The sequence below is a fragment of the Amphiura filiformis genome, chromosome 20, assembly GCF_039555335.1.
Source record: "Amphiura filiformis chromosome 20, Afil_fr2py, whole genome shotgun sequence".
NCBI classification, from domain to species: Eukaryota; Metazoa; Echinodermata; class Ophiuroidea; order Amphilepidida; family Amphiuridae; genus Amphiura; species Amphiura filiformis.
Window position 1 is genome coordinate 51,971,005 of NC_092647.1, and position 20,952 is coordinate 51,991,956.

The 20,952-nt window shown below is 36.7% G+C and overlaps 1 protein-coding gene across 1 annotated transcript; it reads right to left on the reverse strand.

Moving 5' to 3' along the window:
- Positions 1–5,374: 5,374 nt before the first annotated feature.
- Positions 5,375–20,227, reverse strand: LOC140142374 (solute carrier family 49 member 4 homolog). Its single transcript, XM_072164343.1, has 12 exons — positions 19,990–20,227; positions 17,253–17,591; positions 16,273–16,383; positions 14,895–14,985; positions 12,748–12,954; positions 11,580–11,698; positions 10,447–10,576; positions 10,239–10,263; positions 9,710–9,777; positions 8,965–9,083; positions 8,382–8,564; positions 5,375–8,247 (listed from the first exon to the last, which is right to left on the reverse strand). Exons 2-12 carry the CDS (start codon positions 17,452–17,454, stop codon positions 8,102–8,104), a joined length of 1,401 nt encoding a protein of 466 aa, XP_072020444.1. The 5' UTR covers positions 17,455–17,591; positions 19,990–20,227; the 3' UTR covers positions 5,375–8,101.
- Between the last annotated feature and the right edge of the window lie 725 nt (positions 20,228–20,952).

Genomic DNA, 20,952 nt, shown 5'->3' on the forward strand with positions numbered 1-20,952 from the left:
TGTAGAAGAATTAAAATATCACAGATATACTTTTATAGATGCTGCGGTTCTTGAGTTACATTGTAAAGAGGTCTGAAACAACAACACTTTTGTAAAACGTACATAACTCATTAACAACAATAAATTAAGCAAGTTTGCAAAGTATACGATTTGTAGAATGAACTTTTGCAAAGCATCAAGGATTTAATTTTCAATAATATATTGATCTAGATAATGAAAATCGATTTTTAGGTTGCTTCGACCAACAATACCTCGCCTACCCTTAAAGTCTAGTGCAGAGCAATACATTCAAATACGCCCGCAAATACGTTAGCGAATCCGAATGTAGAAACATACATGGATAAGATAATTAATCCTGAATGAAGAGATTTATACGTGTTGGGAATAGACATCAAAGGTATATTTTAAAACTGGTCAACAACACTCACTTTTTGAACCGAATATTTCAGAGAAACCATTCTCCGTCCTCAGCGGTGTAATGCTGTTGGTAGACTGACTGATGATTCTCCAGTGACAGTGTTTCTAGATGTTATTGACAATGTCCTTTTTGTCCTTTGTGATGGTGTTTCTAGAAGAGAATCATATATTCTAAAGATGCGCAATGGGCCTCCCGGTCAGCCCGATTATCGACAACTTATACATGGAATGGTTTGAAAACAAAGCGCTAACATCCACCGCTGACCCCCAAGAATTTGGCTTCGTTATGTGGACGATACCTTCGTGGTAATCAATAAGGAGAAAGTCCAACAGTTCACTGACCACATTAACAGTCAAAATGAACATATCAAATTTACCAACGATCCAGAGAAGGACGGTCAATTACCATTCCTAGATACTTTGGTAAAAAGACAAACAGACGGTACGGTAAAGGTGAGTATTTACCGGAAACCTACGCATACTGACCAGTATTTGGCTTTTGATTCCCACCATCCACTTGAACACAAACTCAGTGTAATCAGAACCCTTTTCCATCGGGCAGATACTTTAGTTACTGATACGGAAGATCGAGAAAAAGAAATAAATTACGTCAAAGGGGCCCTTAGACGCTACAAGGAGTGGAGTTTTAAACGTGCTCAAACCAAAAAACAACCGGTTGAAAAACAGTGCGATTCGGAATCCTCTTCCAAGACATTTGTTGTAGTTCCGTACGTCCAGGGCCTATCAGAAAAGGTCAAAAGAATACTTGGCAGTTACGGTGTATCGGTGGTATTCAAACTGCACCAAACGCTTCGCCAATTACTTGTTGCCCTGAAAGACAAACCTCGCGAGGAAGACAAGTCAGGAGTTGTGTACCGTGTACCCTGTGAAGGCTGCGAGAAAGTGTACGTGGGTGAAACCAAGCGAACCCTCGGTGAGCGCCTGAAAGAACACACTGCCAAGACAACCTCAAATCAGTCGGCATTAGCAGAGCACAGCAAGGACACCGGACATAAACCGGACATTGGAAATGTTAAAGTCCTCTGCAGAGAAGACAAGTTTTTGCCAAGGAAAGTGAGGGAAGCCATTAAAATCAAACAAGAGACAAGCCCCATCCTAAATAGGGACGGGGGCCTAGAACTTTCTAGAATATATGATTCTCTTCTAGAAACACCATCACAAAGGACAAAAAGGACATTGTCAATAACATCTAGAAACACTGTCACTGGAGAATCATCAGTCAGTCTACCAACAGCATTACACCGCTGAGGGCGGAGAATGGTTTCTCTGAAATATTCGGTTCAAAAAGTGAGTGTTGTTGACCAGTTTTAAAATATACCTTTGATAATTAATCCTGTTATATATCAATACTTCTAGGGCGAATTTAATGAGCTGGTTTACAAAACATCTCAACCCATACTACCATAATGGGTAAATAACATTGCACAGTTCATGAAATGAATGATTGTTTGTTCTTTTATTTAAATCTGACCTTTGTTGTCCATCAACCAAGAAAAGAAGGCAACGGTCACACACACGGACATTGGTCCCCATATGGTGAGTAATGCAATATCACCGTCATTCCACCCTAACACGGGTTTAGCTAAAATATGAAAATGATTGTGAAAAAATAACAAAACTATTTAGAAGACACACGTGTTGCTAGTGCTCATTAAAATGCGTTAAAGTGCAAAACCTGTCAAACTGCTTCGGCGTATGTGTCGACCTCAGAAACTATAGAAGACAGCATAATGCGAGAATAGAAGGCCAACTTCAACTTTTTATATTTCGGTAGCTTTATATTTAGTTAGAAGGTAATTTCGGATTTAAATTTAGACTGAGCTCAAAAAGAAACTTATAATTTTTCACAAGGTCATATCTTGAAATCCTGTCCATCAAATTGAACCAAAATTACACACAGGTTTACTTCAATACTCTACTCTTAACACATGTCAGTAACCAATCAGTTATCCAACTGACACAACAGCAAAATGCATTGACATGGAACAGCTCTCTGGACCACATTCACAGCCCAGCCCTGCTTCATGAAAAAAGTGTATGAAAAGCAGAAAGCAGCACCGTTTTATCATCTGTGCAAGGATCTTGTAAGCATTCTCACAGATTTTTTGTGCTGGGTGCCAAATGTTGGGCTGTGAAAGTGGAGGAAGTCCAGGAAGCTGTCCCATGACAGTGCATTTTGCTGTTGTGTCAGTTGGACAACTGCTTGGTTACTGACATGTGTTTTGCGTAGAGTATTAAGGTAATCCTGTGTGTAATTTTGGTTCATTTTGATTGACAGTATTTTAAGATATGACATTGTGATTCACAAGTTGTAAAAAATTATAAGTTTCTTTTTGAGCTCAGTTTATATCTTTTTGGTTCAATCAACTACTACAGTTTACTACAACTCTATTACACAATACAATATAATAAACTACTAAATGCAAGTAGTAAACTCTTTGTATACCTGTATCAGCTATTGATCCCCACGTATTCCATATTAAAGTTTGAGTACCCGCTAGAGCAGTATATAACGCCAAAAGATACCACCGCCGTCCATAGGTGGTGTATTGATGATCTTCAGGTGGTGTTGATTGATTGGTCCAGTTGATGTTAGTGCTTTCTGGAGTCGGTAAAGCATTTTTTAGTAACGCCGCCTTTTCATCCATGTCTGATATCAGATGACAAGTGCAGATGTTAACATTCGATACCTAATGCATTTTCATTGTCTTTGACTTTGACGAAATACTCCGCAACGCCTCTTCTGAAGCCAAACGCAAAGGAATGTGAGAGCGCTGAGAGAGCTATTAATCTTGGAGTTTTTGCTGTTTTCTTAGGTGGTTGGTTACTTCTTGTTTGAATGCTTTTGAATTGTACTTCCAGCTAGGTTGTATCCCGGGTTGTGTGCAAAAACACGTATTTTCACTTGTTCCTCAATGTTTTCGTAACTCGCTGGAGTATCTGTGCATTTGACAATAGAAAGTTTGCGAAACGCGATTCAAAAGCACAAACTTCAACGTCTGGAGGATTATAGAGCTAGGGTTATCTATTCAAAACTACTATGCCATGAAGGCTTCTGGAAGTCAAAGTGAACGCGAAAATCTATAGTAAGCAGTAAATTATATTTATTATTATATTTTGTATCTTAATAACAATCGGAGAAATACATCCAAGCAAGGCAGCTGAAAACAAAATTCAGTGCAAAAATACCAACCTCAGAATGATTGGGACCTTTTGGATCAAGAGGCAGTAAAATTCGGAAACCATGCAAACTGTTGATACAGATCACCGAGATTTACTACGTAGATATGAAGGGTCCGACTTACCACTTATCAGTGGATCCGACGTATGCCGCAAATACATGCAAATCTCCGCATATCAGATATGACTTTAATAGCTTTTAACAATCCATACACTAGAATTCACATATTATTCCTGTCCACGGATGTTCATCATCATAACCCTAAAATCAAAATAATCTAAACATTCCTTACGTGTGTCGGGATTGCAATGTTTCATATTTGCTCTGGGAATCGCGTTAATCGTGATAGTTGTTATTGATTGTTTGATAAGCCACGTGAGTATAAAGTCCGCTTTTCTCGAAATGTACTACTGAAAATTGCTAAACTTGATTATGTTCTGCCAGTTGAAACTGGTGTCATACCATTTGGTAGGCCTAGGAGCCGACCGGCATGACCGGGGGAGCCAAAGTTTCTCTCTCAAGGAGAGAGGAGTATTCATATATGATACAATAACTGAGATACGAATACAACCAAATAAAGAAATAATTTATATAAGTGAAACAAAGAATTTTACGGAAAAAGAATGTTCAGACTATAAGAGAAGGAATGGCCATGTACCGATAATAAAGACAAACAAAATCTCAAAAACGTGTTTACAGCCTTGTGATTGAAATATCCTCACCGATCTTGTGTATCTTCAACAATCAAGTTTTTAAACATTGACTTTTCAAGCTTGTAAAATATAACGATCACCGTCGCATTATCATGATTATGGAGGCTTGAATGTTCAAAGTAGATTCGTCTGCCAAAATCCAATTTCGGTGAGTCATCACAATCTTGACTGAACTTAAGTTTTCCCTTAAGCGTGTTTGAAAAATGACCGTAGAAGACCTTAGTAAAAAAAACAATAAATATTTCACACCAGCAGTGAAATCAAAAAGATCCAAAACCTGACCCTACCTCAGGACATCATGAGATATGTCTGGTTGGCTTAAAAAACGAACTGGTTAAAATGCTTCAATTTTCAATGTTGAGCTATATTTTGTATTATTAACTTGCGACATTATTTCACTGAAACTTAATTAAGCCATATGTAACAGGTTACCACATCCACACTACAGCAATGTTGAAAAATTTGTCACCTATACCACCATATTAGGTAGTTGATTTTGGTAACTATTTTGTATTTATTTGTCCAATCCATTTCAACTAGGCAATCTAAATTGTACTTACCATTTACATCCCAAGGTATCTTAGTATATCCACCTCACACTTTTCAATATATATCCAGTAAAAGACAAAATACCAAAATTGATGCCTCATTATGATATCATGTATTCAAAATGGATGCCTAAATTTGACCTGAACAAAGTGACCTATAACCTGACCTATGATGACCTATAACCTGACCTATGATGACCTATAGCCTTTTTAAATCTCTTTTCCTAACAACACATTATAGGTATATAGTATTAAATTGACTATGCATCCATTGTGGAAGCGAATATTTAATTTATCAAGTGTTTTCACAAATTTTCAATAGAGAGTATAAGAAAGGATTTAATGTATTCTATTCATGTACTCTACTTAAACATGTTGAATAGAATAAATTAATGTTTGTTATGAAACACACATCTGAGTTACTAGGATACAGTAAACAAAAAATATATAGGGCTAAAATGATTTTAAATGGTTTAAAAGCACTTTGTATGTAGAGATATTTTATCAGTTCAGGACATGAGGTGATGAACATATTTATGTACTTCATAAATTTGCAACCAAAAAAATAAGAGGGGTACTGATAAAAATCATGGTATTATACCCCCCTTTTTATGTGTCTTAATTACATCATATATACACATTCCACGACTGACGTTTGCCTACGAAGGGGACTCAGGGAACTGCATCCAATTCTTGGACCTAACCATAACTTACGCTTCAAAGAGAATTAAAATATCCCATTTTATACGAAGAAAAAAGGCCAGAACAGTTCTTGTACCGATCTTCCTGTCAACCACAACCAGTTTTGGTTGTTTCCTACGTATGCCCAAATCATACGCTATGCAAGAAAGAGTAACTTTAAAATTGTTGCTGAAAAGAAGGATTTCTCTACCAGTATGCTTCGACTTTATTTATAAATGCGTTTTTATAAATACGTAAGTGACCACCTCCGCGATGCCATAACAGCTTATAGACAGTATGTCTTGAAGTGAACTTCTACATAGCGGATGGGCTTCCTATATAATTGAATGCAAAGGCGGTAAACAAAGCTAGACTGTGCAGCAAAGCTGTCTATTTTGTTCAACTTTGTGTTTATATTTTAAACGTTGTTGTTTTTGATACATATTCCAAATTCTGAATCCACTCTCCTTGTGTAATAATTTTGCTGTTCAATGAATACTTAAATTTGATGATATTTATAGTTCCTATCCTTTTCAATGAGATTTGGTCACGCTTGCTGGTCTTGGTATATGTCGTGCCCATGGGTCACGTGCTTATTTATAAATATAGTCAAAATACAGCCGTACTGTCAAAAGCAAGTTGGTCGATCAATTTTAAAGAACGTCATAATTTCATTGAAAGAAACCAAAGTCTCTTGCCATACCTTTGGTTAAATCAATTTTACTATTCAAAGTAGTTTATTTATTATAATACGTTCAATCTTACCTAGTAATCACATAGTAACAAGGCACATGGTAACAATATAGTAGTACATGAATAAACAAAACGTTATACTTTATATAATTACACTTTATACAGGTACATCCAATATGATTATTTAAAAAAATGTATTTTCATCAATCATCATGGTTTCAAAATCTGACATTCTGCCGTCTCTTTTACTTTCTCTATTTTAACATCTTAACAGGGAAAGTTTTCACTTAGGCGACGAAAAAACCCATGGTCTACGAGCCTGACCGACCCAGAATTTGCGTTTTGGAGAACTTTTTTTTAAATTTTGCTAAAATCAAGTAAAATCTGCCGTTTTGGGGCCAGAATTTATTAATTTTGGCTGAAAATGTTTAGAAATGTGTTTGCAAAAAATCTTCAGATTTTGTTCAGATTTGGCAGCTTTTGGGGTATTTTTTAGAGTAATTTTAGCCTCCAGAAAAAAACCCAACAACAACAAAAACGACCGACCCTACTTGAAAGGTTCGTCCGCCAGTAAAACAAGGTTGGGTTTTTTTTCGCCGCCTATCGTTTCAATAATACAATCAAAATAAATTACAATCAGAATTATGAATGAAAGTAAAAAGAGCAGTCTAAAAACAGACCGGACATCCAGTAAAACATATAGTGATAAAAACATACATTTCGAAAAATGATGGACTAATCCAGGAAGGCCCTTGTTTTGAATGGAAAAACGAAACAAAAGATTATATCTGAATATTATGAAAGATGTCGGATTATTGCACAATTTCAAGATTACTTTAAACGATGGATATTGTCTGGTGTAATGTATCTTCTTTAACCTATATCTAAACAAATAAGGCTAACTGTCAGCATACTTTTTTGTATATTAGTTAATGTGTTAATGTATCATGAGTTTTATCAACGTTGAATTCAAATGGGACGCTGAGCTCAATAAAAATGACGACCAATTTCTTAAGGGTTTTCCAGAATAAACGTAAGTCGGAACTAGGTTTGTAGTTGACTTGTTGTGGGGGACGTAATGTTAATTGCTTCGGTTACCAAGTCGGGCAACGTTTGGGGAGCATTGACATCATTAATAAAGACCAATTTAATGGTCTTGACAATATAATTGAGAATGTTATTGTGCCTCCATGTGAACCAACCTTGTTCAAAAGTAAGTCTTACTTATTTATAAGTAAGTCTTTAAAAGGGAATTTTGAAATGGTTACGTTAGTTGAGAGTCTCTCAGTTCCAGCTGGCTCGTCATTTATCAAAGATCAAATACTCCTTTGCCCCATCTCCCATCGTTTAAGATTGGTGTTATTATTCATTGTGTCAGCAAGAACATTGACCAAAAATTTCACCGTGTGGAAGAATGTATATTATGCTCTTCCAATGTTGACATGTTGCTTCCAGAGTAAAAAGATCGAGAAATCGCCATTGAACATTAACATGATTAACAAGGAGGGTTTTAACATGCGAGTTCCACATATTTTTAACTTGGTCCTAATAGGTTTTAGCACTTTTTTGAACAGTTTTGAGAGGAGTATCAACTTGGAATAGGGTTTTCCTGGTCCAGTATTGTTCATTATTGAGACGAGTGTCGAGACAGTTGACAATGGGACCTCCTTTAAATTCGACCAGTAGTCAGACAAAAAAATCGCCCAGACCGCCCTTGTGAACTTATTTACTTTCCTCTGTTGACAAGGGCGGTCTTCAATGAACGGCTATTTTCAGAGCCACCAAAAACTTTTACAAGCGACAGTCTTTAGTGATCAGCTCTTTTCTAAGCCATCAGATTCCGATATTCATATTTCATTGGAAGTATTCTCATTTATATTACATGTACCAGATGTGTCCAGCAAAAGTCTGTTATATTTTTCTTTATAAATGAGTAATACTGGTACACAAAATGTAATGGCTCCAAGTATTGCCCAATTCGTCCACATAACACCTGTAACGAAAGTAGATAAATAATTTTTAGAATAAACTAGACAATTTACAAATTAAAACTGATTTTAATTTTTTTTTAAAGCTACTTGATGTCAAAATGCCATTGTTATATCGCTCTTTTTTGGGGGTACGTACCAATATTAGGGATCATCATCACTAAAAGAAAGATAAGAGCAGTGAAAGCTCGAAACCACATCAACGATCCTGTTGCAATCCCTTCTGATACTGGGTACACTCCTTCAACAATAAGTTCACAATAGATAGGAGGGGTGCCTTTTATGAGGAAGGCAAACAGGATGATTGAAGCGTAAAGGCTGGCTGTAAATAGACAAAATATCAAAGGTAAAGATGCATTACAAAACAAAACGTATAGTATATAATTATACCAAATACATTTGCTCAATTGTTATCTAAACATTGCTATTAAATCCACTTTTATGGGAACTCCATGTTCACTGGAATGAGCGATCCATTTGGCGCTGACAACAGTATTTTATTAGCTGAATGTTACGCTAGTTCATGATCATCTGAATGGACCACACAGTAAAGTGGTGCAGTTTCAATAGGGAAAAACACATCTCTCTGATTTCTACGATAGAATCACTTTTTAGTGAAAATTTTGTCAAAGTAATAATTATATTGTGTAAAGCTTTTTTGTTTGACATTTGTTATAAAGTAATTTGATTTATAATTATGATTCGGAATACTCCATATTTACCTAAATTAAAGCGTATAACGCCCAGGGTCAGGAGGAGAAACCACGTAAAGCAGCATACAGAGGCAGTCGATACGCAAAGTAAAACTAGCTTCATTTTCCCGCCAATAATATCGACAATTCTGAAAATGCAATGATAAGAATTTCTTTCAATTACATGACAATTCCCGATCATGTAAATAGACATACGTCCCTTACCCTTTGATACTAGTATTGACAGTAGCGTAGCCAGGATTTTTTAGTGTGAGGGGCAAAGCCAAATTTTAGTCCCCATTTGTCAATTTTTGTCCCATTTTTAGTCATTTTAAGGTACTCATTGCCGTCCCATTTTAACCCTGATAATTTTCTGTGGGGGCAGTCACCCACCCCGGCTTCCCACTGGCTACGCCCATGAATATTCACGTGAGTGTTTTGTACGACTGTTTGTAGTTTCATGGCATAATCCGACGCATAGAAAGTAACATTTCATATCTTTGACTATTCAGAAGTAGGCTACAATAGCAATTCATTTAAACATATCACATAATTATTTAGTAGCTTTCGCGTTCGCTGCGCCGCAGCAAACTAATATGCTGTTCATAAACCAACAATAATTACAATTAATATGCAGTTATGCACCAGAAAAGTACGTCATAGTCGCTGCGTAGATTGTCCAATTGACCAGCCTCATGCGCATAAACGATGACGTAGTATCGGTTTCTTTTGCAAAGAATTGCGGGAATTACCTAACTGGTATGTTGTCACTCACCTGGAAAATATAAGCCCTCCTGCAGCACCTGCCAAAGCCGAGTAGGCACCGATTCTTCCTGCTGTTTCCTGAAATAGTATTCAACTAAACATTAACTTGTAGTAGGCCTATCGTGGGTGTGTGGGATGGGGGTGTTTATGTGTAAGGTCAGAGATGCGGGAGAAGGGGTACGTGGATGTAACTATAATTATTTTGGTTTATCTCAAGTTCGGTAATGATGTAGGTGCGTATTTCGCTCGCCGCAGTATCAAATCGCGCGAGTAAAGTTAAACGCCCTGAGTGTATACGCACGCGTACAGGGGCGGTTTGTTAGCACGCTTGCGGCGCAACCGCGAAAGAGCATTAACGTCACTACCAAACTTGAGGTGAACCAAATTACGTTTCGAAGAAGGGCATTCATTTGTTTTGAGAAACAAAATAATTTGAATCAAAGACATACTCACTTGTTGAACGTTCATCGTAGTAAAAATATAGTGTCAGTTTGAGACCTCCACGCGTTGTAAAATCCAGCCCCTATGCAGAAACAAACCGTTGGTATCCAAAACTGCTTATTCCTGGAAAAACATACAAAAGTCATAATTATTATGACTTTATAATTTATTTGATATGAAGATCACTGACATGTTCACCGCTCACTCACACACACACCACCACCACCATTCACTCACTTCGTAGTCACACAATAAATAAACTGATAAATGTACCAATAATTAATTGGCATAATTAATTATACTCACACTGCAAGAATTTTAGCACCTGGAATAAAATCTTCCCTTTTAGTTTCAGCTGATGCACTTGGAGGTGTCGGAGGTTTGGCGGGAAAATATAGCCAAGTTAGAAGACACAAACATGCCACCCAGCCGCACTCTGAATGAGACATATAATTACATCAAAATATTACTTAGAAACTAATAATATAAATTTTAATGTGGATCAGCTTTCCCATTTTATGGGAACATAATTATAGAAAATTGCTATGCTAATAATTGTCATGCGTAATGGAAAAAAAAGTTGCAGATTGTTGATACAAAATTGTACCCATGAAAAGGCCTATCTGTTATAGCTTATTAGATTTATTAATAAATCACACAAGTTTTAAAAGTTTATGTTAAACATTTTATAATGAATAGCTTTGATATTTCCCTACGATGAAATACCAGGGGGATAAGCTTTCGAATGTTATCTTCGTGACATCATGAGTCTGCTGAAGATGACAAAGTTCATTTGGCCTCCTCGAGAGTGACGTCATCAGTACACTGTCTAACTTGACGCGTGTACAGATGTACGCCTTTTAATGCGCGTGTAAACATGCCAGTTCTTTGAGTTCGTACTATTAGAAGCACACACTGATGACGTCACTCTCTCGAGAAATCCAAACGGACTATTGAACTATAGAAAGCTCAAGAGTTTCCTTTCCTAGAGAAAGATCACTGCTATATGTTAATGTTCTGCCCTAGAGTAGCATTTACTGGGTGTATCTAAAAGCTCTATATCGTCTGAATGAAATGGAAGACCTTAAAACTAAAAGGCGGTTTTAGTCACATGGAGTGCATTTCAAGATATTTGGCAAAGACAGTAATTATGTCCATGTAGTTTCAATTTCAATATAAGGTAATTTCGTCGATGAAGTTTCAATGCTCTACAACATGGTACAGAGGGTAGTAGTACCGGTGTGGATATCCCCTTATAGCAGAGAAACTGACACTAACACGTTGTCAACTCTCATATACTTTCAGAATGTTGAAAATTGACTCCTTAATTTCATGCACTGAGGTATTTTAAGTTCATGACTCGTGGAATTCATTAAAAATGAATTGTCGTGATGTGATATACAGAATGCTCTAATAATTTACTAACTCAACATACTTGCCAATGTACATTAACAAATAAATTTCTTGTATATGTTTAGATTTGATTGTCGATGTGACGTTAAGATGTTCCTCCTCGCGCAAAGACTTCACGACATAAGTTCCATTAGCTGGATGGAGACTGGAATATAAAATGCGAGGCACAAACAGAGCAAAGTTTAGAACTGTGTACTAACTTTTCTACCATATACTACTGGACAAATATCATTGGTTTCCGTATTGCTTTACATGATACCTCAATGCATGAAACCCAACACAAGACCAGGAAGAGGGCAGCACCAACTGAGATACCACCATCTGCAGACCAACCTTGATATTTATAGATATTCTTTCTACCCACGAGTCATACCATTGTGGAATTTGCTCCCAACCCAGGCTGTGCTTGCAACATCACCAGAGGCTTTCAACTTAGCTGCGATGCCCTTCATCAGGCAGTTGCAGCCAGCAGCCTCCGGCAAGAGTTGGTAGACAGCAACTCATCTAGTTTTTAACCACACCGCACCTTAAGTTTCTTCAGCATTTAATTTTCTGCACTTTGGACCACATGCACATTGTTGCCAGCTTCCGGGACAGCAGATAATGCTTTTATGGAAGTCACCTATCAAGTATCAAGTATCAAGTATGATGAAAAACGTAATAAATCTAGTATACACTTTAGTCATATCTGTTCACTATATAGCATTGAAGAAACTCTCTAGAACTAATATTCGGTGAGAACCTTCGTGTGCCGCACATTCACAGCTTCCAATGGCAGCGAGTAATTCTATGTTTGCCTAAGGTTATTTTAAACAGTTGCGATTTGGTAGCTCACAGCATCTTACGAATGGTAGTGTGAGCTTTGGCAACAATTGCATTGATCATTTCATAGCGAGTGTGTAGAAGAATTCATATATCACAGATATACTTTTGTTGGTCATGTGGTTCTTGAGTTATGTTGTAAAGAGGGCTGAAACAACAACACTTTAGTAAAACGTACATAACTCATTAATAACAATAAATCAAGCAAGTTTCAATAGTATATGATTTATAGAATGAACTTTTGCAAAACTTCAACTTAAAAGGAAAAATGGCTGATCTCTCTCTCGGATGTCGTAGACTGCATATTATTTGCTATCAGCTTTGGCGTAAAATAATCTTATATGATTTTTATAACAAAATGGCAATGATCACCTTGTACTGTTGGTACATTTGAATTCTGAAACTATTGACGGTCCAATCAGGAACGAGGCCGCCAATCCGAGGGAACCTATAGATGTTAATACCCCTGTTGATGTTGTACGCTGATGAGGTGGAAACCAGGTGACTGAGAAGAGAGGAGGTCCTGCAATTAAAGCAGGACCTCCTAGACCATTAAATAACTGCCCGATATTCATCGTCCTGAAATACAATAAAAGTTTGTATGTAACAAATACCGTGTTCGTTTGATAAAGATAGGGTAAAACACGAAGATCACGGCATTTCTTGACATTCTCGCCAGCAATTTCTTGTCTGATAATTCCTGTTGTTTTGTTTGTTTTTGTTTTTGTTTTTTGCATCAGCGATTTGTACGAACGTAGTGATATTGATACCATGACATTCGTAAAACTATTATTTATATCGCTTCATTCCTACAAAATAATGGAGTGAAAAAAACACAATAGCGTGTGTGTTAATATCATCATGATCATGCACCAGTACTATCAAACTTTAGTTATCATTCATGTAATTTAAAGACCCATTCAGTGATCCCAGCGAAAGTACAAAAATATATATAATTGTTTGTAAATTTGTTTAAAGTGAAGGATAAGTCAGTCAAATTGTCATCTGGTATTTTTTAAATGACAAATTTGGCAAAAAACAAAGAAAACAGCAGTATTGACGAAGTCGGAAGTCGAAGCCCCATTCAAATACATGTAGCTAATTTAGATACTGTCAGTATCTAAATTACAGATTCATGTAAATTTCATATTTTTGTCTTAAATACACAGCTTTCGGCTGAACCACAAGCAGGCTATGTTAACATATTTATGACAATGACTAAGGTACCAAAATCTGAATTTTGATGATTTTTACGATCGTCCGGATGAGCAAATCACTGAATGGGCCTTTAAGTAAATGCATCAGAATGAATCATTTTGCATCAGAGTCTGTAAGACTAAGCTAAAAGTCCCGCAAATACATGTCCTAGTCAAAAAGGCAAGAATTGGGTTCGATTCGGATTGATTACATGTTTAATTAGATATCAAAGTTCAAGATCATGTCATCAAATTTACAGAAAACCTAATCTAATTTTGGTCAAGTACAAACACGTAGACTAGAAATAATTAGATAGTGGTCAGTTCCACATTCAAGAAATCCTTTTGCATGAACAATGCAGTTTCTTTCAATTTCCACTAGGGATTAACATTGTCTATCGAGGCTACAAACCATGCAAACTGATTATTAGTATTTTGAACCAATAACCAATCATAACAGTGCATTGTTTATTACCCCTTCTTTTTTGGTGCTAAAAGGTTTGAATTGACTTGAAACAAAAACACAGATGACCTAAGGACATAATGCTTAAGGTTAGCATAAACTGTAGTTTAAACTGTTGCGATTTGGTACTTTTTAGCATCTTGCGAATGGTAGTGAGCTTTGGCAAAAATTGCATTGATTCAAAAATTCAAATATCACAGATATACTTTTGTAGGTACTGTGGTCCTTGAGTTATGTTGTAATGAGGGCTGAAACAACAACACTTGTAAAAAGTACATAACTCATTCACAACAATAAATCAAGCAAGCAAGTATATGATTGTAGAATGAACTTTTGCAAAACATCAAAGCGTTATTTTTCAATAATATATTGATTTTTTTTTGCTGCTTCGACTAACAATACCTGGTCTACCCAGTTTACCCTCAATCATGACTGTGACATACAAACGAACATACTTCATATAATAACGTTGAACAGACTACACCAAAGTATAAGGCGATGAAAAAAACCCTGTTCTACGGGCGGACTCACCAAACATAATTCAAGCAAATGCCGACTTCAATTTTCGCTGAATTTCTCATGAAGTCGATAAGGTGGGTCGGTCGGGATTAAAAATACCAAAATAATCGTAAAAAATCACAGAAAGCTTGAAATATCTGAAAATTTGTGGTCATAGATTTATGGTCAAAATCAATCCACGTTGGCCAAAAACGGTTGTTTTTAATTTCATACGGCTAAAACAAATAACGAAGTTCCCAAAATGCAATATCTGGGTTGGTCGGCCTGTAGAAAAGGGGTTTTGTTTCGTCTCCTTCTATATATATATATATATATAAAATTTCCCGGGATAATTTCCATACCATTTCATATATTCTATTGGCACCGGGATACACCGTACAGCTGCTCCAAGCAACATAAGTGTCGACGAACATAGCATGGCAATTTTCAAACCTGTATTTTGAAAATGTGCAAACGAACAACACGGAAGTTGTTCAAGTAAATGTGACACAATCTGAAAGTCGTTATTAATGAAATTGCGATATAAGTAAAAAATAAGGTGTAAAAACAATTTTCTACAATATTCTAAATTTCCGACTTGGGTCTGAGTGGATCAGACCATGTAAGTTTAGCGAATCGAACCTGTTGAAGAGAATAAAAACGCCTTCTATAGCGGTCACGACGGTAATGTCTTTTTGCTATCTAATGTCGAACTTACTATCAATAATACGAAGGAAATGCATGACATGTATAAGATATGAAATACAAGTGAGTATTTGAAGTCACAAAAACATGCGGTACCTCACGTGACCTTGCATTATGACACCGTATTTGTCTGTGTGTTCGCATTCATGTTCTCCTCATTGTCCTGTGAATAAAAATCTAATCAGATATAAAGGTATCTGGCTCCCGGCATGAATTACTGATTTTATAAGTATGTAAAGAAAATTACACAATAGTGATTACGGTGCTCAGTAATGCACAAATTAACCAAGAAAGTCTTGAGGTCACATTGAGGTTGCAGTGGCGTGTCTGGGATTGAAAATCACGTGGGCCACGGCAATATTTTAAGATTGGCAGCTGATTTACATTGGCTGAGTTAATTGTCATGTGTGTGTATGTATATTATATATATAACTGTTGCGATTTGGTAGTTACTGGTCTTTACATGTAGCCTATGGAGAGAGTGCCCGTTGAGGGCGCTATAACCCCCATTTTAGGAACAAAAATGTGATTTTAAAAAAACTGACTCGTGCAAATTTTCTAAAATTTTCAGAGTATGTAGTATGAACATGTAGAAATATAATCAAGTAGTTACCCTACCTGCTCTTCTCCGAAAAAATAAAAAGTCCTATACCTCAATGATAATGAAACCTAGGTGAGCTATTAAATTGCGCATTTAACCCATTATAGAATTCGAGTCAAGCTGTCTGCGGATATTATTAGCGCCCTCTAGCAAGGTCACGGTGTCATTTTAATAACAATACGCTATTTACATAACAATAAATTGGACACATGCTAATTAGCGATTGTTACATCATGATTCTATCATCCCTGGCAATGCCATGCATTTGTTTTGATCAAGAATGTGATTTTAGTTTAGAATTATGGACTTTATAAAGGCAATAAGCAAAGTACACAGTGTACACATTTAATGAGCTGATACAAAACATTTGAATCCGTTACCGCGCTATTGATACCTATGCATAGTCCATGAAATGATTGTGTTAAAAAACTGACCTTTGACGTCCAGCAACCAAGAGAATAAGATAATAGTAACACACATGGATATTGGTCCCCATATTGTTAATAATGCAATATCACCATCATTCCACCCTAACACGGGTTTGGCTGAAAAACAATAATAATATAACATAGTTGTGGGAAATGACATGACTAATTAAGTAAAAGACTCATAATGCTGGAAAACCAAAAAATACATCGTGTGTTTCTCTGGCTCTCAGCTGTTCTCAATGAGAGAACAATCAAAGTCAGCAAAATATTTCTAAACTGCTTTATATGTGTCGTCCCATGCAGAATGGAGAAATAAGTTCTGGTACCGATCCAAAAGCAATGAAGTACTCACTCGATATATTTCAGTTCTTATCAGCAGTGGCGTAGATTTCTTTTTGACAGTGGGGAGATGGGGTTGGAAAAAATTTCTTGAAGTATATTGAATTTAGCACCTTTTGGCGATATAATAAGGTAACGGTCCAATTGCGAGCGAAGCGCGCGAAAAATTTTGCCATTTTGAGGCTAAACTGTTGAAATATAGTATATAAAATTTGCCCTTTTTGGGGCTAAAATGGCCAAATATAAGGTTAATTTGGTCAGAAACCCCCCAAACCCACATACAGGCGTCAACATTGGGGGATGATTGGGGATTTATCTCCCCCCCCCCATACACCCCCCGGATCTACGCCGATATGCCTATCAGGAACCTTGTTCACTATGCAATGACTGTAGTGTTATGATATATCGAGTGAGTACTGCATTTCTTTTGGATCTGTACCAGAACATATTTATTTAAGTTGAAGTTGGGCTTTGTTTCTCCATTCTGCATTGGTTGAACGATCCTGATGAATCTCATTAATAACCAACTTCAACCTTTTTACCCTCTGTCTTGCATGTTGGTAGCCTAACAGATAGGGTTACGCGAATTTCGCATTCAAATTTAGAAGCCTCAGTTGTGCATCTTTCTGGTGCAACTTTTGACATACCTGTATCAGCTATTGATCCCCACGTATTCCATATTAAAACCTGAGTACCCGCTATAGCAGTGTATAACGCCAGAAGATACCACCGCCGTCCATAGGTGGTGTATTGATGATCTTCAGGTGGTGTTGATTGATTGGTCCAGTTGATGTTAGTACTTTCTGGAGTCGGTGAAGTATTTTTTAGTAACGGAGCCCTTTCATCCATGATCCATGTCCGATATCAAAATGCAGATGTTAACATTTGATGCCTAATGACATCGGCGCTGCAGCTAGGTTGTCATGTAAAATACCCGCAGTACATTTACTTGTTTCTCAATTTAACACACCGGAGTATTTGTTGATCTGTTGATGTGAAATATGAAAAAGACATATTAGGCTACGTACTCCAAAATTAAACACCTGTCATTTACCCTCTTAAGGCTACGCTAAGTTTTTACAACATCTGTCCTCATTGGTGCACGTAGACTCATTCAAAATTATTTTTTCTGAAAATAAATGTCGTAGGAAGGAACTTTACAGAGCATCTAAAGGTCTAAGGGGTGGTGCAATAATTATGTGTACCCCCCCGGGGGTGAATTATAGGGGGGGGGGGCAAAGCTTTTTTGGCAGGCCAAAAGGGGGGGGCAAGCATTTTTTGGCAGGTCGAAAGGGGGGGTCAAGCGATTTTTGGCAGGTCGAAAGGGGGGGGCAAGCAATTTTTGGCACAGATATTTTGGGCACCGTTTCTATATTACGCCCTAAAAAGGCGTAGGAAAACGTTACGAACACGTTCAAATATGCAAAATTTCCTGCTCGCTGCGCTCGCATTATATGTTAAGACAATTTAAGGTTTTAAATTCGGGTTCCCCAAAATCTTGCATGTGTAAGGGGGGGGGGGGGCAAAGGTTTTTTGGCACGGCCAAAGGGGGGGGCAAGCGATTTTTGGCAGACCATTTTGAGAATTCACCCCCCCGGTACACATAATTATTGCACCACCCCTAAGGATTCTTTTTTAATAATCATCTTATTCTGAGCCAAAGGGAACTTAAACCTTTGTTGCTAGTGTTTGAAATTTTTACTTCATTCAAGCACCGTGCCTTTCTTTAAATCACTTCATTTTGGAAAGCTTTTGGAAAACGGCTCTCGTTTCTAGTAACAAACTAGAGAAATAATGTTGATATGTAAAATGGGAATATGTGGTTCCTGATTTCTTTTATGACTATATGTTTTATGAATTTGGTAATTTTCAGTGCTCCGCACCTATCAAAAACGATTTGGTTAAATTGCTTCTATTTTTAATGTTAAGCTATATATATTTTGCATTTTAACTAGCGACATTATTTCAGTGAAACCTAATTGTAAAAAGTTTCCATGACCAGACTACAGCAATATTGAAAAAAATCTCTCGTCACCTTACACCTATATCTCTTTTCCATTTCAACTAGACAGTATTGATTCATGCCATTTCGTATCCTTAATGAAATGACCATTATGTCAAAACGGCATTATTTCTGCGCATTATGACCAGGGACAGGCGATTTGCGCGGAACTTTCTTTCCGCGCAATTCCGCGCAATTTAGGTATACATGATTTGCACTGAAAAAAAAAATTCCGCGCAATTCCGCGCAATTTGCTATTTTTTTCCGCGCAAATCGCCTGTCCCTGATTATGACACCTCATTTGTTGTGATGGTCCCAATATTGATGTCGCATCGTACATTTAAAAGAAAGTAACTATTTATGGTAACCAAAGATTTGAAAGTTGCAGCAAAATCCTATTGCCTTTTCGGCTCTCATTGATCAACACATGACAAGTTCAGTGCTTTCTGGGACCAAGATGGTCACAAGAAGTGGAAAACGAAGGGCTGTTGGTAGCAGGCTCCCAATCAGGAAATTTATAATCTAGCGTTAGTTTAGAACAACTTGCAATCGTAGGTCATTTAGGACCTTGTTGGTCAGAACAAATATTGAAATCATGTTTCAATTTGACATTACGTGAATAATGATCAATGTAGTAACTTAACTTATATGAGATGTTTTGATCACTTCCATTAGCCTGCCTATAGACGAATCCAATTTCACGCATTCCTACACCTCAATGGCAGCCATAGCTGGGTCCCCCCTTAGGTCTATCCCACCTAAAATGTGAAATGATGTGGCCTTGGTGGGAATTTTAAACTGCATTCCATCACCCGTGTTACACGTAGACAAAAGAATGATGAAAGTTTACAACACAATATAATTCAACATCGATTTTTAACCGGATTTAATCCACCCAATTGGACAGTAACAACACCAGTTTGGTGCAGACGGCGGGACCCAAGTAATGGCCGAGTAAATGCTGACCATCACTTGGCTCGTTGGATTCGTCTATACATGAAACAAAACAGATAATCAAATGAGAGCTGAACAGATTTCCTTTAATGGGTGTATACAAGGCAATAGAATTTTACTGCAACTTTGAATAGCTTGAAATATTACTTTACGTTCATTGTATGATGTGGCATCAATACTGGAACCATTGCAACAAATGGCATGAATGGGGTGTGCATATATTTATAATATTAAATACGCAGAAATATAGGCCTACTCTGCTTTGACTGCGGATCTCAGATTTCATATATATGATGAACAATTTTTGGCATAATAGTTATTTATTAAGGAGGAATTACTTTAATTGGTAGGTGTTTATTAACCAACAACGTTTAGGCAAACTAGAATACAGTCATGTAGTTTGGTTTAGCTAAAATTTCCACACTCACTCCGCAAAAGAATGCACAAATTACAGTCCTATCTGAATGGTTATCACCGCCATAGGTTTCCATAGTAATCATATCATGTTGGTTATTAATAAACCACAAAATCGCCCTTTTTATAATAGTTGCAAGATTGGTCATAAAATAGCCCAGGAAATAGCTGTCCTTGCACTCCAATGCAATCATAATCTCACAATAACAACAATATCATACAAATATTATCCACGTCCTGTTTCAGCGGGGTCAGAGGTCGCCAACTTGGGTGACAGCTGTGATTAGTCAATAGTGCAGGGCGCACAACACTAAGTAATAACGTCCTATTGAAATACACGTATAAATACAAGAAAGTAAATAAACTTACTTTCTTATAAAACTGGCATGGTAGCTCTGCAAAGTTACACATGAATGTTATGATGGATCATTTTGTAAGCACAAATTAAAGTGTCCAATAATTTATGTGTTATTATTTTGTTTCTCTAAACTTTTTCTCTAATTTTCTCTAAATTTTACACTTCTTTATCCAAATATCAAGAAAAATTTCCATTAGGCCTACTATATTTGTTAATATTTTTTCTTTTTTTCACGGTGAGGTGGCACGGTCATCATTTTTTAGTCAGCTCGTGCGAGAAAACTTTTTTAAAAAACCTAAAAACCCAATATAGGAAGATATAATGGTGCACGGTGTCTGAAGTCTTTATAGTTTACTTTTAAGATACAAAAATAAGAAATAAATAAATAGAATAAATACATAAATAGGTTGATAATACATTTTGTGTGACTTCTTCTATGGCCTCCATTAATTGCAAGGTCTCCACGCTTTTAAGCTCTTTTATTGCATGGCGAGGTCGCTGTTATCAATAGTAAAATTAGTATAGCTATCAATGTGTTTCCGATTGTTAATACAAGGTATTATTGATCATGTTGATCAGCTGATTTGCAGTGATAATTGTTATCACCAACGTGACTAAA

What these genes read in the sequence shown, in the direction of transcription:
- LOC140142374 (XM_072164343.1), bottom strand. Translation starts at nt 17,454, where the DNA reads ATGGATGAAAGGGCTCCGTTACTAAAAAATACTTCACCGACTCCAGAA. An exon ending in TTGGTTGCTGGACGTCAAAG is followed by an intron (nt 14,986 to 16,272) that starts GTCAGTTTTTTA and finishes TTCAAAATACAG; the next exon opens with GTTTGAAAATTGCCATGCTA. An exon ending in CGTTATACGCTTTAATTTAG is followed by an intron (nt 8,565 to 8,964) that starts GTAAATATGGAG and finishes GTCTATTTACAG; the next exon opens with CCAGCCTTTACGCTTCAATC.